Source organism: Poeciliopsis prolifica, unplaced genomic scaffold (genome assembly GCF_027474105.1).
Source record: "Poeciliopsis prolifica strain line A6 unplaced genomic scaffold, Auburn_PproV2 SCAFFOLD013, whole genome shotgun sequence".
In the NCBI taxonomy this organism is placed as follows: Eukaryota; Metazoa; Chordata; class Actinopteri; order Cyprinodontiformes; family Poeciliidae; genus Poeciliopsis; species Poeciliopsis prolifica.
Genome location: NW_026562388.1, coordinates 977742 through 993296, shown reverse-complemented (window position 1 = coordinate 993296; position 15555 = coordinate 977742). Strand labels below are relative to the sequence as shown.

General features: G+C 41.0%; 2 protein-coding genes across 6 annotated transcripts in view; both read right to left on the bottom strand.

Moving 5' to 3' along the window:
* pacs2 (phosphofurin acidic cluster sorting protein 2) overlaps positions 1-7401 on the bottom strand; it is a 62466-nt gene extending 55065 nt beyond the window's left edge. For all 5 annotated transcript variants that reach the window (XM_055038030.1, XM_055038031.1, XM_055038034.1 and 2 more), the window contains exon 1: positions 6769-7401. In XM_055038030.1, coding sequence (XP_054894005.1) covers positions 6769-6887 — 119 coding nt within the window. In that variant the 5' untranslated portion in view covers positions 6888-7401. The remainder of the gene's footprint in view (positions 1-6768) is intronic.
* Positions 7402-9241: 1840 nt separating this feature from the next.
* srsf5a (serine and arginine rich splicing factor 5a) lies at positions 9242-14875 on the bottom strand. Its single transcript, XM_055038040.1, has 8 exons — positions 14755-14875; positions 13424-13563; positions 13272-13342; positions 12970-13098; positions 12166-12235; positions 10729-10802; positions 10545-10649; positions 9242-10444 (listed from the first exon to the last, which is right to left on the bottom strand). The coding sequence occupies exons 2-8, from the start codon at positions 13547-13549 to the stop codon at positions 10087-10089; spliced, it is 933 nt and encodes a 310-aa protein (XP_054894015.1). The 5' UTR covers positions 13550-13563; positions 14755-14875; the 3' UTR covers positions 9242-10086.
* Positions 14876-15555: the final 680 nt, after the last annotated feature.

Sequence of the window (15555 nt, the reverse complement as noted above, 5' to 3'; positions counted from 1 at the left end):
AAAAAAAAAACTGTAATTTGTACTTTTAAATAAGGTTGCAAGCTTCTCAGTGCTTTTGCAGGGCATGGCGAAATAAAGCAAACTCACAAACATCGGTACAGAACAAGGCCTGGACTGCAGGACAACAAAAGCCACAAGGGGAACATGAAACAATGGGACGCTTTCACAGCCACTCGTCCATCCTACTCTAAATTCCCGCAGTGTGACTATCCGGCAGACCGGGGCACAAAAGAGCAAGTGTCTCCCCGCCGCTCAAAGCGACATCTCAGCACTCTCGCCTCCAACAGGCCTAAATACGACAGCCTACGGGCTCCAGCTGCCACCCGAGGGCCCGTTCAATCCGCCTCTGTCTCTGAAATTGGCCCCGTATCTGGCAGCACTTAGCCTCTCTCGCCTGTGGGTTGACGGGCAAAGAGAGGGAGCGAGAAGGAAAAAAAGAAAAGTGCAACTGATGCCCACTTCAGAGGCACTATTATGAAGCGCAGCTCGTCGCTCTGAGAGACTTCAGCGGGCGAACTGCGAGGAAAGAAGAGTCTGATTGCGTAAGCGGCGGTGGGACGAGGTGCTCCGTGGAAATGTCCGTCTGAGGGAATCGGGTGCAATTATGTGAGCAGAATGAGAGGGCCGCAGCCATGAAAAGCCGCGGAGAATGCCAATTTAGACGTCTCTGAAGGAGAAGTGACGCAGCTTAACGATAGCTTTCACACTGACGCTCACAGTGTCAAGAGAGACTGTCAGGAAGACCGCTGATGATGAGGACCTGATGGAAACTCAAGTCAGAGTAGCACCACCTGCTTTTTACTTTTACTGAAGTAAAAGTAAAAAGCAGCTGTCCAAGAAATGACTCAAATAAGAGTTTAAAAAAATTTTTATTTGGCAAAAAGGCGACGCGAGTTCTGAGTAACTCATCAAAACACCGTGTAATATTTAAAAATGACATCATCAGATGGACCAAAATATATGTCGACATTTCTGTATTTGATTTATTTACGGATTTATACTTATTTGAATTAAAATGACGCATATGAATCAATATGTCTGCAGTAAGCATCAAAGTAAAAACTAGCACAAAAGCTCATTTTCATCCATCGTCCTGTAGCAGGTCAACAACTAGAAGCAACATTAAGTCGTAATAAAGATAAGATGCCCTAACAGAATACGGCGAAAATTAGCATAATTCATGTAAATAATCACAAAATAAAAAGCAGGCGTAAGAAATCAATTTCTTTCAATATAAAACATATAAACTTCTAATTTTTTAAGTTTTTTTTTTCTCAGCTCCAGTAGTCTTTAGTTAATAGTGAGATGGCAGGAAAGTTGGTGGTGAGTCCGAACCTACGAAACTTTAACTGAAACAGCAGATCAGAAGCGCTTCTGTGTCTGGGGAACGTTTCAGTTTGTTCTTCATTCAGTGAAATCACTCACAGCGGGTCGAGTATCTGGAGATTTCACTCGAGTAAGAGCAGCAAGACTTCATAATCAAGTGAAAGTACAACATAGTGAAAGGTCTCCTGAAAGTACAAAGTTACTAAAGTATATATGAATAAATTTATCTCCAGTTACTACTCTGGTAGTGATTTTTCCTTCTATTTCTGCATTTATTCTCAAAGACAGACCAGAGATCTCATTAGCGCCTGGCTCTAATGTCTAAAACTGGTCGTCAGAGATCACTGGTCCTCAACCCAGAGACCATTAAGTTAGATTAAGACCCTTCCCCCAGTCCTGTCCTTGTTGGCAGGTGATTATGGAGCGTCCGCAGCGTGTGGCGGCACGTGTCGCAGCGTGACTCTGGGAAACATGAGATCTATGCAGAGGCAGCCCATCATTAAGCCTCCCACCCCAACAGTCTGGACCTGGGAGACCGCCGCGCCACGGGGACCGGCGTTAACATAGAGACAATATGGCACCAGGTGAGGAGCGCGCTTCCACATGACTCACACAAGTCTGATGGAGCGGCAAGCAGTGGCACTTGATGATCTTGGCTAAAAATAATACATAAATGTTTCTAAATACATGCATAATAACAAAAAGTGGATTTGAGCAGTTTTTCAGTTGAAATATTTGCACTGAACAGAATAAAAGGTCTCAAAAACATACCAGTGATTTTTAATTATGTTTTTTTCATATATACAATCTTAATGCATCTTAATGAATTGGAATATTATTGAATAGCTCATTTGTTTCAGTAACTCTAAGTGAAAAGCGGGGCTGGATGATATGGCTGAAAAACGGATAGAGATATCAGCATTTCATATCAGCCGATATTGATAATAAATGTTTTTTGTTTGTTTTAAATATCTGGAATACTGCCAAACATCTGACAGTTTCGGCTTGACTTGTCTACAGTTTTCACTTTGTGTCGTTTTGTAGGTTTATGCAGTTTTGAGGCACAGTGGTGAAACATGAAACTGCTGCTGCGCGGGTTACTCAATAGGTTGTTGCTATGTAACCAAAGAGCTTAGCTAGGCTGAGAGAGGTTGAGCGGCTAAAGCATTTCCTCTACCTACATTACCCAGAATGCTGTGCAGTTCAGGCTCAAAGAACAATGAAATTATTGAATATTCTCCCAGAAAAATTATTTATTGATATTGACTACGTGTGTATCACAATATGTATCGTTATCGATTTATTGAAATGCCTTAGTTAAAATCTTTATATAGATTAATCAACACAAACTGATGTTTCTAAGCCTTTCTTTCTGTTAACGATGATGACTTTCTGCTTACAGTGAATGAAAACATGACCATTTAGATTTTGATATCACCTTGCATCACACATTTTGAATACAGAAATGTAGGCTTGATGAAAAGCATGTTTATTACCTGCTGAAAGGTTTCTATTGATAAAAAGCTACTTTCAGTCTGAACAACTGGTCTCATCAGAAAGAGCATATTCTAATTAACTGAGATGTGCCTGTAGTTTTCTTGTCATTAGGTTGGAATTTATGCCTTTTTTTCCCCGTCATTTTCCACCAATAGCTCGATCCCATCAAAGATTTTACAAAACCTGTATGTTTTGGTAACATGCATGTTTTGTAAAATTTAAATTATTGGCTTATTTTACGACCTAAAACTAGAAATGAAATGGTGGTCGTTTCACAAAATAACACATTTCCAACAGTAGCTATTTTTCCAAAATTACAAATTGTCTTTCGTTTTTTAAAGGTCAGGCAACACTCGCGACTCTATACGAGCGTAATGTAGGTGGACTGAGGGCAAAATTGGCTCTTGGAGTTTGTTAAGGTTGCAGTTGCTCTACGACTCAAAACATTCGTGAAGGGGCAGCAAAAGTCCCATCAGTTTGGATATTAATACCAACCTGTGCAAGGTTCCTGAAAACAGATGAAAGAGCACACTAAGCCGTCATTTTTCACGCCTGCAGGTATTTTTAACACGTTTTGTTTCATTACGAGTCATAATCATCAAAATGAAAGCTGGCTGATCCAAATTAATGGGACTTTGGTAAATGCCAGAGAAAAGAGGATTTTATTCCTGAAGAACTGACACGTTCGTGCAAATCCTGTTCCAGGCACTTCAGCGGTGCGGCGCAGATGTTTTGACTCCACTTGAAACTGTTTTTTTTCATAAACTTAGAGGGGATTTTGTTTGGACACCATTGACATAACATTTCAGCAAGCGATCAAAGTCTGTGGTCGCAGTGCAAACTAAGTTTTCATTCGTCTCATTTTTGTTCCCCTATTTATTTCCTTTTCCTTCTTCTAGACAACACAGATGAAAATATTTCATCTGCCGTTCCAACAACACAGTCAAACCCTGTCAAACCTTTTAAGTATTGAAGCAACTCTTCAGTGAATAAGTACGGCACCAAGAATGCGATCCCTGTTCTGAGTTGCTTCCAGAAAAAAATGATTTAGGATAAAACACTAAATGTTCACAACATTGCGCTGCCATTGAATAAATCACATTAAAATGTCAAACGCAGCAGTTTGTTTTTCCACCCATTTATAGGCTGTAAAATGCTCTGGGTGAGTTCGCTGCACTGCGGTAAGGAGCTCGGTGTTCATCGTCATACAGAAGCATTCAAAAACACGACACGCGTCATTTACCGTTAGGTACTTCTGATCCGAAAATGAGAAGCTACCAAGACTGACAACCAACATGAGGGAGGAGGTGCTCTGGTCACATGAGACCAAACTTAAACTTCACATGCTAAAACACTTGTGTGGTGGAAAACAAAACACTCCACATCACCCCCAACAGGTGAACAGAGAAAGATGCCACAATGAAACGCGGCGTTCAGTCCTTTCAGGACGTTGTGGAGTTCTTTGGGGGGAATTGTTGCAGCCTAAAATGGCTGACTTTACGACATCTTTTTCAAAAAGTTGAGACTTTTCTGACGGTTTACTTTTCCAATAAAATTTTTTTTTAAATCCCCAAAAAGGCCTGGATTTTTAACTCGATTGGCTTATTGAGACAGCAAACATAATGCAAATAAAACCGTGTTCTGAGGAGCTGTCAAAGTACAAAATGAGAACTCTAAAAGTTAACATGAACTTTTTAGACAGTAGACACAAATCCTACAGAACTTCTCTAAATGTATTTTTTTTTCCATAAACAAACCAGCAAAAAGTGGGAAAAAAAGAAAGGCAACTGCTATTGTTTAGCGTCACACACACTCTCATCTTCCAGGTTCGGCTTTCAAGAAACGCATAGCGAAACAGAAAGTTATATCAGAAGGCGGCCAACCGGATTGGTCAAAATTCAGCCGAGTTGCAGTGATTGGTGAGAAAAGAAGGAAATAGGCCTACAACAAAAACAAACAAAACAAACAAGATTTGGTCCAAAGTTGCGATGACTGGTGAAAACTGCAAATCTGTGTGCAGTAAATTTGCGAAATAAAAAAAAAAGAATAAAAATACTTCAAACTCACAATCCTTTTAAAGAGTCTCAAATACTCTTTGAAAGAGGGAAAAAAATTACAGCATAGCAACAAAAATGATGATAAAGTTAAAGACAGGATTTACAAGAGTACTTTCCTAGATTGATCCGACAAACAGCCGCGGTTACATTCTTGAATGTATCCGACATCTTTACTTTGACTGGGCCATTCTCAGACAAGACATGAGACCTGATGTCAACGTATGCTCCCCGTCCAGTCTGACTGAACTCGAGCTGTTTGACAAAGAAGAATGAGGTGAAAGGTCACACTCTGGACGCATACAAATGGAAGTGTAAAAAGACTGGAAGCCGAAGGTTCAACAAAGCCGGGATCCTGCTGTCTCCACCCTGACAGACAGAACTCAATACGAGGCTGCGGCCTTTCGGGAAAAGACAACTTCTCACTGTCTGCTCCTAGCCGAAGCAGCCTGGTGGACGAGATGAGAGCGTGAGCCGACAGGTCGACGAGGAGCGAGCGCGTCTCTTTTAGTTACAGAGGCATTTCATCTGCTCATCCGGTCTGCTGAATAATGTCACAGCCACGCTGTTCCTGGAAGTGAGCTGGTTTCAGCTAAAAGCCAAGCGATGCGCTGTCCGCTGAAGTGTCAAATGAAGAGGACAGAGGGGGGAGCCAAGAAGAGGGAGTCATCACTTTTGAAAAAAAAACTATTAAATAATAGTAATTACAAAAAAAACACACACACATCCAAATTCCCACATTAATTAAGGCTTTTTTTTCTTGAGTCAGACACGGGGAGGTCATTCTGACCTCGACTAATAAGGTTTCAACGCTAATTTTAAGGCAGTAGATGGAGTTTAATTGCGTGAGTGAAAGGTCGTTTAGTGCAATAACAAGCTCTGGCATCATCAACCATCTAACGCAACAGAGTTGAATTGCTTACGTCGAGTTGGAGGATTCAGATGGTCTCAACAGGCAAAGCACAATCATAAGATCAAGGGACAAAATTGTTAATATGTTTGCAAACTGTAAACATGTTACAAGGCGGGTAACTTTGCTTTAAGATGACAGAAAAGGACATGAACGAAATGAGAACCTTTTCTTAAATATTAACCTGATCTTTCACAGTGAGCTTCTCAAGAATGTCGAGGAATAAGATCAGAAGCACAACTTTGATCAAGAAGACAAAATTTGCCATTTCATTAGGCACAGCAAATTTGATACGCATGAGAAGCAAATCCCGGTGCAGCAGGTGAATAGATCACATCTGCTCATGTTTTTAGCGATTTCTCTTTTGTCTTCTAACCTCCAGAAGCGTCTCTTGGTTATAGGTTTGAGCAGAAAGTTTTCATGCATGAATAAATAAACAAACAAACAAACAAACAAACAAACAAAGTTAATGGCAGAGCAGCTGCGACTCTGTCTGGAGACCTGGGGCTTGCAGTGAAAACCGCAGTAGATTAAAACAAGAAGACCATGTGGGAAGTATTTTGTTAACAACTGGTGCAGCTGCTCATAATGAAATCGTTTAATTTAGCATTTTTGGTTCACGCATCAAACTGGAGCACTTAAAACTCGCAGCGGTAAGTGTGATCTTCCAACAGGAGGACCATGATGCCTGCAGAAACCCCCCACACCCACCCACCTATGGACCCACGCAGCTGCACTGAGGAGTTTTTCTGCCACCGCACAGCGGGATTCACGCCTTTTCACTGCGCACGCCTCGGCTCGGTGCTGCAGACAGCTGAGGGCCTGCATGGGCATCCAGCGGGCAGGATGAGACAGCAGGGTCGCTGCGGCTGCAGTGTTAGCGCGCTCACTAATGACACAGCCTGCGCTGCGAGCAGGAGCTTTAAACTTTAAACACACACACATACACACACACATACACACACAGGACAGAGCCCTTACCTCGGTATACAGTTCGGGGAGGACCCGTCTATCTCCCACGTTGCGAACAGGTTCATGGGCACCGGTCGGTTGAGAGCCCCGCTCCCGGGGAAACTCAGCCGGCCGCTCCTCTCCGCCATGGCTGTCGGTACCAGCGGGTGGGACCGTCCTGACACCGAGCTGGTCGGTTGGTAAACAGCAAAACCGGCGCGCGGGTCGTCTGTCTGCGTGCGCGCGTGTGTGCGCGTGAGGTGACAATGTGTGTGTTTCCGCGAAGAAACTGTCGTCACGCGCTCACGTCGACAACGTGTGTTCGCCGGACGCCGAGCTCATTTCTCAGTCGGAGCGGGTCGCCGGGGGTCGGTGAGGCTCTGTGGACCGAGCAGCTCGACCGCGGAGCTTGTTGTGCCCGGTCCGCACGCCGTCCGTCCGTGGGTATGACGGGTGGCTCGTGCGCAGCGGTGGTGGGAGAGGCTTAGCGCGAGACCGTCACCGCGATGCGTGAGGAAGGAAACCCGCTCCGCGACGTCCCCACGCTAAGAAATACATGTTAAAACCGAAGACATTCCACACAGAATCACTCTGTGTGGAATGTGGGTGGCTAATAAAGCGGAGCACAAAATAAATGCTATAGAGAGCAGCAAAAGGGTCTCTGTGACACCATAGGAAAAAAATGTCTGTTTAGTCTCCATGGTAACTAACTGTTATAGGTGTGTAAAGAAGTAGGATTAGATTCAAGTTAACACCAAGTTGGAAATCTGTCATGATTTCCTAATTGTGTAGTGACCAGGCTAACTAATATTAGCGACATAAGCTGGTAACGCTGTGGTTGTTCTGTTAAGTGTCACACCATAGATAAAGCGCAACTTTCGCTGTGTTTTATGCATGTGATGTGACAGCCATGTTGGGGAAAAAAGGTTGGGGTTGTAGTGAGATCTCAAGCGTTCGCACCCAAAATTCCAACATAAAACGTCTTCCAGGGTCAGAAGTAAAAATGAGATTAATATTGGACCAAACGGGCAACAATATGCCCATAGGTAGCTAAAGAACGCTAGTAGTTTGTTCATGGCACAAACGGTGCTCCATAAGCGGAGCACTAAACACCCGACATACACTTGTCTGCAGGGATATGCGGTGCTGGCTGGTAGTAAAAGCTCTCTGGATCAGAGGACAGGATGGAATTACAAGGAGTGATTCTGCAGAAAAATGTCCATCCAGTACACCTTATTACGTTCTACTATATTTTTGCCCCAATTTGACTATCGTATACAATAAAAAATAAATGGTGCCATTTGTCCCAACAGTGAAGCAGTTGGGACAAACAGTTACTTATGAATAGTAACCTCTATATTGTAGTGTGGCAGTTTGTTAATCCATCTGATTTTCACCTGCCATATGCAGTCATGTTAAACTGCATACATATAATGAATAGCTGCATCTCCTGAACGTCTACTGTAGATTATGGATTACTTCCCTCTACACCAAAGCTGAAAAACAAACACGAGCGATACAATTAAAATGTATAAGCAAACCACTTTTCAAAGTTATTTTTGTGTGCGCCGTTCATAATTTAAAGCAAGCATTTTGCAGTTAAAACTACTGTCCTGTACAGTCCCGGAAGAAGAGTTTTAACTTTTATTTCTTTATTTTATCTGTTTACTTGGATCAGTTTTCATCGACCAAATATCTTCGTTTCAAAAACATTTCCTGCCTCACATGACTCTGTGATGGTGGAAACAGAACAGGTCATTTAGAAAGCCATCAAAGCTTCTCACTCATTGACCCAAGCGAGTGCTGCCACCCTGTGGTGATCACGAGCTTTGCAGTGAATTTGGGAGGGGGGAAAAAACAAACTAAAAAGTAATTTTTGACCTTAAAACATTTCATTTTCGATCATATATGTTCAGCTCTAACTACCTTTCAGGTTCTCATACATGGATATAATCCCTTCAGGGATTACTATGTCTAGTCGGATTAGCTGTTACTATATTGATCCACAGATTATTGTCATGGCTTGTCAACAATGGCCATTTAATGTACAACAATGAAGGACAATCAGAAATGTATTCAAGGTCTCTCAAGAGGATGTTTGGTTTTATTCTTAGGGGTGGAACATTTGAGTTTTTTTCCAATACGAGTCAGAACATTTTGTTCCCACATTTAGAACTAAAACTTCCTTCAACTAGATTATTGGCTGGCAGTGTTGGCATTTACTTGCCCATTCCGGTTACTTTCCAGGTTGACCCATTCGAGCTTCCCTTCAAAACGGCTAAAGCGAGATTTGTCTCAGATTTGCAATAAGGAGACACAAATATCGCCTGAAAAACGTATGCTTTTTTTTTTGTATCGTCCGAGGTTGTTTCCTGAAACATTGAAGTCTTTCAATCAGTCCTGGCCAAAGTATTTTAATATTAAGATAATCTTCGATCAGATCTTGTTTTTTTGTATCGGGATACATTTTTCTGTAAAAACGTGACAATATGTAGCCGAAGACTTTTCTTTTTTAGTACACTGACGTTTAATATTTTTATAACAAAGCAAAAGGAAAATGAACTTAGTTTACATTTGTACTCCACAATAAGTGTAGGACAGAGGGATTGATACATTTCACAGTTAATGAAAGACTTGAGTTGAAAATGGAAACATTGTGTGCATTGGTTTTTTAGACACACGTAGTAAACAAAGAAAAAAAAATTACAATATATAGATTCATCAGCATCTAAATATGCAACATTTACAAGCAAACTTGTGTCAGACTCCCGATTCCCAGAAGAAAAAAAAGACATCAGTGAAAACACTGACTAAAAGTAAGACGCTTAGGAAAACTAAATTCCAGATGGCCAGTTTTGAGAAACAAAAAAAAAAAAATCTAAATCCCCAGCTGAACTGCTCTTATGTTCGAATATCAAATGACTGGATTTCAATCACAGATAGATGCCTCATCAGAAGAATGAGCAACGTTTAAGACCAAATCTATACCTTTATATTCTCAACAGTTTAAGGGAATTGATGGTATTCCTACAAAGATTGGGAAATAAAGTAAATCTGGTGAGGGACAGTAAGCAGATAATGGGTATAGCCACTCATATGAAGGGGACAGAAGAATCAATTGTTTAAATTTTGTTTACAATAATTTCACTCAGTGGAAGAAGATTCAAAACTAAAAAGCACTCAAAAAAAAAAAAAAAGAAGCTAAATTTGTACAATTTTTTTTTCTTGCCTTCAAAAAGACCCCACTTAAAGGTTCTTTTCTCCCCTTCAGTAAAAAACAAGCCGCCAGGTGAGGCTCGCTAGGAAAACTACTCTGAATCCATCCTATGACTTGCAGCTGCAGCCATCTTAGTGTTTGCTCTCTGCTGAGGCGGAGCGGGAACGCGAGCGAGATCGGGATCTGGAGCGAGCCTTGCCGTTTTGAGCGGGAGCGGGAGAGCGGGATTTGGAACGAGATTTGGAGCGGGATTTTGAGCGGGATTTGGAGCGGGATTTTGAGCGGGATTTGGAGCGAGATTTGGACTTGGATGGGGAATTAGCTGCAGGCTTGCTCCCTCCTGACATCTTCTTCTCTGGGGTGCGGCTGGGAGATCTGGAGCGGCTCCTGGAGCGGCTGCGGCTCCGGCTCCTGGAACGACTCCTGGAGCGGCTCCTGGATCTGCTCCTGGAGCGGCTTCTGGAACGCGAGTAGCTGCGAGAACGGCTCCTGGTGGTGGAACAGAAACGACAACGTTCATGTAACGACGGGCACATTTTCACCACAGGATAAAAAAAAAAAACAAAACAGACAACATAAAATGTCTCACCTCCTACTGTCCTCAAACATCTTCAACTTGCGTCCATTCAGCTCTGTTCCATCGAGTTTGGAGATGGCGTTCTTCATATCGTAACGAGATGCAAACTCAACCACTCTGCATTCAAACCGATAGTCATTTATCTACGAGACATCATAATAAAAACGCCAACAAGAAGTGAAACGACTTAACTCACCCTTCATTTTTAGTGGGTCTGTGTGCGTCCACAAAGGTAACTTCACCTGCCTTTCTCATCAGGTCTTTAAGGTCCTATTTCAAGAGCACAACACTGAATAAATAAGGGAATTAGACACGAAGCGTCACTGAGAGCCTTCTCGAACCTGGAACTTAAGAAATTACCAAAAAAATAAAAACATCAAACAGAAACATGAGTAACCCATTTCTAGCACATTTGTATCAGATCCTATTCTAGAGGGCGTGTAAACAAGAGAGCCATAAAAATGATCTGAGGACAGGTTTTGCCCTTTTCTGCTACAGAAACTGAAATTTACTGCTTTATCAATTCAAAGACCACATTAAGCCTTACGGTGAAACACTTCACAGAAAACAGGCAAAACTTTTGAGGAATTTGATGCCAATACTCGACTTTTGGAAGTCAAATTTCTGTAGAAATTTGTGGGATAAACAGATTGTGTGTTGAATTTACAATAAAAATGACTATTTTCTTCTTTTTTTTTAAAGTAGGGACTTTTTTTTTACATTCACCAAATGACTTTACAAAAAAGGGGGACAACTGTTTACAAGATTCCTTTTCGAGACTAAATCTCCACCCTTCTACCACCCGCTATTAAAAAGAATAATAATAATAAAAAACCCAATCACATGAGTTTTATGCTACTTACCGCTCCAAACCAAGGTAGATAATAGCATAGAGCCACTTGTCCAAATAGCAAATGGGAACCAATGCAGTGTTAAGCCCTTGAGAAACGCCCTCGAGAAATGCTCTCAGCCTTGCATCAGCATCCGGCCTCCTCAAGTAAGGAACCACCAGAGAGAAAGTAGGGGGGTGTGATGTGTGCCCGACTCAACACCCCCCAGCTCCACCAGCCACAGAAAGAGCCCCAACAGAGACTGTGGGAGGCCGTGGATTTGAGGGGGGCGTGGGGGTTCCTGCAGCCGGGAACGCCAGCCCACAGAACCTCCAGACTGTGGCTACGGCCCTCCTAAGGCTACCGTATCCTGCGCTAGACCACTTTCACCGCTACGGGGGACCAGCCAAGACTTTAGACCGGCAGCAACTGCGTGTAAGGAAAGGCACCAGATGGACACTATTCAGAAAAAAAACAACCAGCAGAGGGCGCTACATACTTCTGACCCCCCAAGTGGAGGATGTCTATTTACCTCTGATTTACAAAACAGGAAACCATACCAGAGGAGCTGCTTATAAAAAATAAAATGATTTTTTTTTTTTTTTTTTAGCAGCAGCAGTAATATGATTTTTGGAGTAAATGACACTAAAATGAAAAAAAAAAAAAAAAAAAACATTTGCCAATTTGACAAAAATGTGTAATTTTTAATAGAATACTTATAAAATAAACTGTTACTTTACTATTAAATCACGTGGCAATATGTCATAGTAAATTGAGTTTAATGTAATTATGTGATCTCATACCTGCCAGCTGACGCGGGACGAGAGGTTCTCCACAATTAGCCTGTGATCAGTTCGCATGGGAGGGCCATACCTGCAGAGAAATGTTGCACATTGGACTTAAAACTAAAAACACTCACTTCTATGTCAAACAGTAGCCTTCTTGGTTTTCAGCACAATTTTCTGTTAAATTAATTCATTTCTTGCTCACTTTTGTGTGTGTGTTTTTTCTAAGAATTGTTTCAATGTTTGCATTGGTGTCAGATGTGGAAAAATGGGCTTATTCCAGTCCATACAGCCAAAAGGCTTAGAATATGCCACAATTTTAAGCAAGCCTGTCTGGAAAATATACATTTGCTCTTTTATGGTCCTGCGGTTAATTATCATTTTAGAAATTGATAAAATGTTTCACAAAATTCGCACATTCTTAATATTTATCACTTAAATTCTTAAGTATTTTTTTATGCAATATTTTTAAAAAATACTTTAAAAGATGCACATTAATTCAATTCCTTTTTTATTTAGAAAATAAACATTTTTATTTGAATAAGAAAATAAACATCTTATTCCCTAAAATGCAATAACAGAACTCCTTTAATGAATCATACACACAATGCACACTCCAGTTAACGACAAATCGATAACTAAATCAGTTATGACTAATATTTCAATAATCGACTCATCACAGTTAATCGTGTCAGCTGTACACAATTCACTTATTTTTAATAGACCAAATCATACGGTCTGGTTTGAATTGGTGGTTTTACTGAGATAGAAAACAATCATCTAACTTTTATGAAACAAAATGGCAACCTGAGTCTCATCTACCTAGCTCTGGTATTGCGGGATTGGCGATAGCCGCCGCCGCCGCCGCCACCACCACCGCCGCCAAAACGTCCCATTCCCGGGGCGCCGCCTCCTCTGCCTCTCCTGGAGCGGGCGTGCTCAATGGTGACCCTGAGGAAGAAAATGTAAACAACGGATTAAAGTGGAAGGTCACGCAAACATATAAAAGAAGAAAAACCTGCTGACTCATGAAGCAGATAACATTAACTGCCTGGCAGCTACTCAGATGACCCTGCGCTCGTAAACAACTCCCAACAGGCGGCAGAACAGGGAAATCCGCTTACCTTTCACTGCACAGTTCTTTCCCATTCAGCTCGTACACGGCGTCGTCGGCGTCTCTGTGGTCATCAAATTCCTGACAAGAACGGGAGAGCGTTATTTCCCTTAAGCTCAGAGTCAAAATCAAAATGTACCACAAAGGACTTGCCACACTCACCACAAATCCAAATCCGTTTTTCAAGTTGATCTCTCTTATGTGTCCATATCCCTTGAAAAACTTCTCCACATCCCTCTCTCTCGCATGTGTGCTCAAATGGCCGATGAAGACACGACTGCTACTCATGTTGCTGCTCCTTGCTGCAAAGAGATAAAAAAGACATTTTCAAACGGAGAAAGGCAAAAAAATAATATTTTTACGTGTGGAAAACATAACAAGAACATCTTGTTATTGTTGTGTATTGTTTGTCCCTCCTCCTGGGACATAAATTAATCATTATCTTGGTGAGAAAACCTTCACGTAAACAACAAGTTATTTCCTCCTTTGACTCTCCTCTCACACAGCTTAGAAGTTAGCATAGTAGCACACATCCCTCTTCAAGTGGCATTGTTGTTTTAAAATTCAAAAGGCATACAATAAAACCAAAACCACAACTGGAGTACTCCAAATCAAAATTGTGCTTCGATCCAACTGTGGTTAATTTGATCATCCCAATTATTTTATGCAAATTTATTAGTTAAGCGATACAAAAACGTACCGATTTCCGTGAAGGAAAGTCTCCACGGTATTTCGCTCACATAAATATCGCAATATCTACATATTTTTGATGTTTTACTTCACTTTGGGATCATTAAAGTACGTTCGATTTTAATTTTAAAGTAGACCGACATAACTACGTTCTGAAGGATTTTTTTTTTCTTTCAATTTTAATCAGGTTTACTTAAAGCTTATGAGTCAAACACGATGAAAACCGTTCAAGGAGTTTTCCTGTTGGTCAAAACCGTTTCACTTTAGAGTCGACTAACCGGTCTAAAAAAACAAAAATGCGACATTTACTGCAAGTCAAAACGCAAATAAAGCAGCGCAGATATAAACGGTAATTTGTTGGCTCCCCCGATATAAAAGTAAAATACAAGTGCAAGCCATTTTTGCCCATTTATGGCAAAGGAACGCACGGATGGATTTCGGGCCTGCATCAGCCGTCAGACCTTTGCAAACAAAACCCTGTTGTTACTGCGCAATGCGTTAGTAAATTCACCGTCGCCTAAAAAGCTAAACAGAATTTAAAAAATTAGTGAGTATAGTACGCTTCAAAGCTTCAGTTTTTAAAAACTAATTTATCTGAGGTTTTTTTTTAGCAAAAAATTGCTCTCAGTCATTTTTTTTTCTTTTTTTTCCTACCTCGCCTCGAGGTCGCTTTCAGTTAGCCGAGGGGAGCTAACGTTAGACACGAAAACAGTCGCTGCTGACAGAAATAACGTCACATCGACAGCGTTAAACACACGAAAATATGCTGAAGTCCATCGACGCCGTATTTCTGGCATGCTTACCTGTTATTTTCTTGCCGAGGAAAATTTGAAGTGTTGCTCACGTTGCAGGTTGTTCACCGAATGTAGGTCACCCAGAAAAACTGGCTCAAAATGGCGAATGAGTCCGCAGAGGAGGAAAGACCACGGGTTGCCTTTAGGTTGCCAGGTTCCTGGAAAGTGCACTTTCGAGCACCTCTGGTTGCACTGCAGCTTACCGCTGGAAGATAATTGGCAGTAGCATTTTAGAAAGACCAGAAAAACAGATGAACAAAAAATGAATAAATAAATATAAAAAAAACAAGCAAACAAGAATGCTATGTGGACGCCAGAATGAAAATAAATAACCGCAACTAAGCTTTCTGATTAAAGAGGGATGTAACTACTACTTGGCAACCCATCTGGGCGTATTCTGTGTAACATGCTGTTCTTGTCCTATAGAAACATAAATTAATAAATTAATTTTATTTATACCTATACGCTGCATTTTAATAGTAAATAGAATATAATAATATAATAAGAAACTAGATTATAAGAAAGTTATTATTACTGCACACAAAATAGGTCTAATTTACATCCATTATTTTATTACTAATCATCTAAAACGCAAATAAACAAATAGCCATTTTTTTAAACAGCGTGGTGGCCAAAAATCATTACATTATATTACAAAATGGATTATGTAAGGAGAGAAAAAAAATTATCTAACAAATTGATTTTTCTCAACATACCTACAGAAACATGACTCTTAAAGAGCAACTCCATGCTTACTGTGATATAAAATAAATGTCTTTAATGAACTAATGTTTTTTGTATAGATAAGCT

What these genes read in the sequence shown, in the direction of transcription:
- srsf5a (XM_055038040.1), bottom strand. Translation starts at nt 13,549, where the DNA reads ATGAGTAGCAGTCGTGTCTTCATCGGCCATTTGAGCACACATGCGAGA. An exon ending in TCCCGCAATACCAGAGCTAG is followed by an intron (nt 12,236 to 12,969) that starts GTAGATGAGACT and finishes ATTTCTCTGCAG; the next exon opens with GTATGGCCCTCCCATGCGAA. An exon ending in CGTCCCGCGTCAGCTGGCAG is followed by an intron (nt 10,803 to 12,165) that starts GTATGAGATCAC and finishes CTCTTGAAATAG; the next exon opens with GACCTTAAAGACCTGATGAG.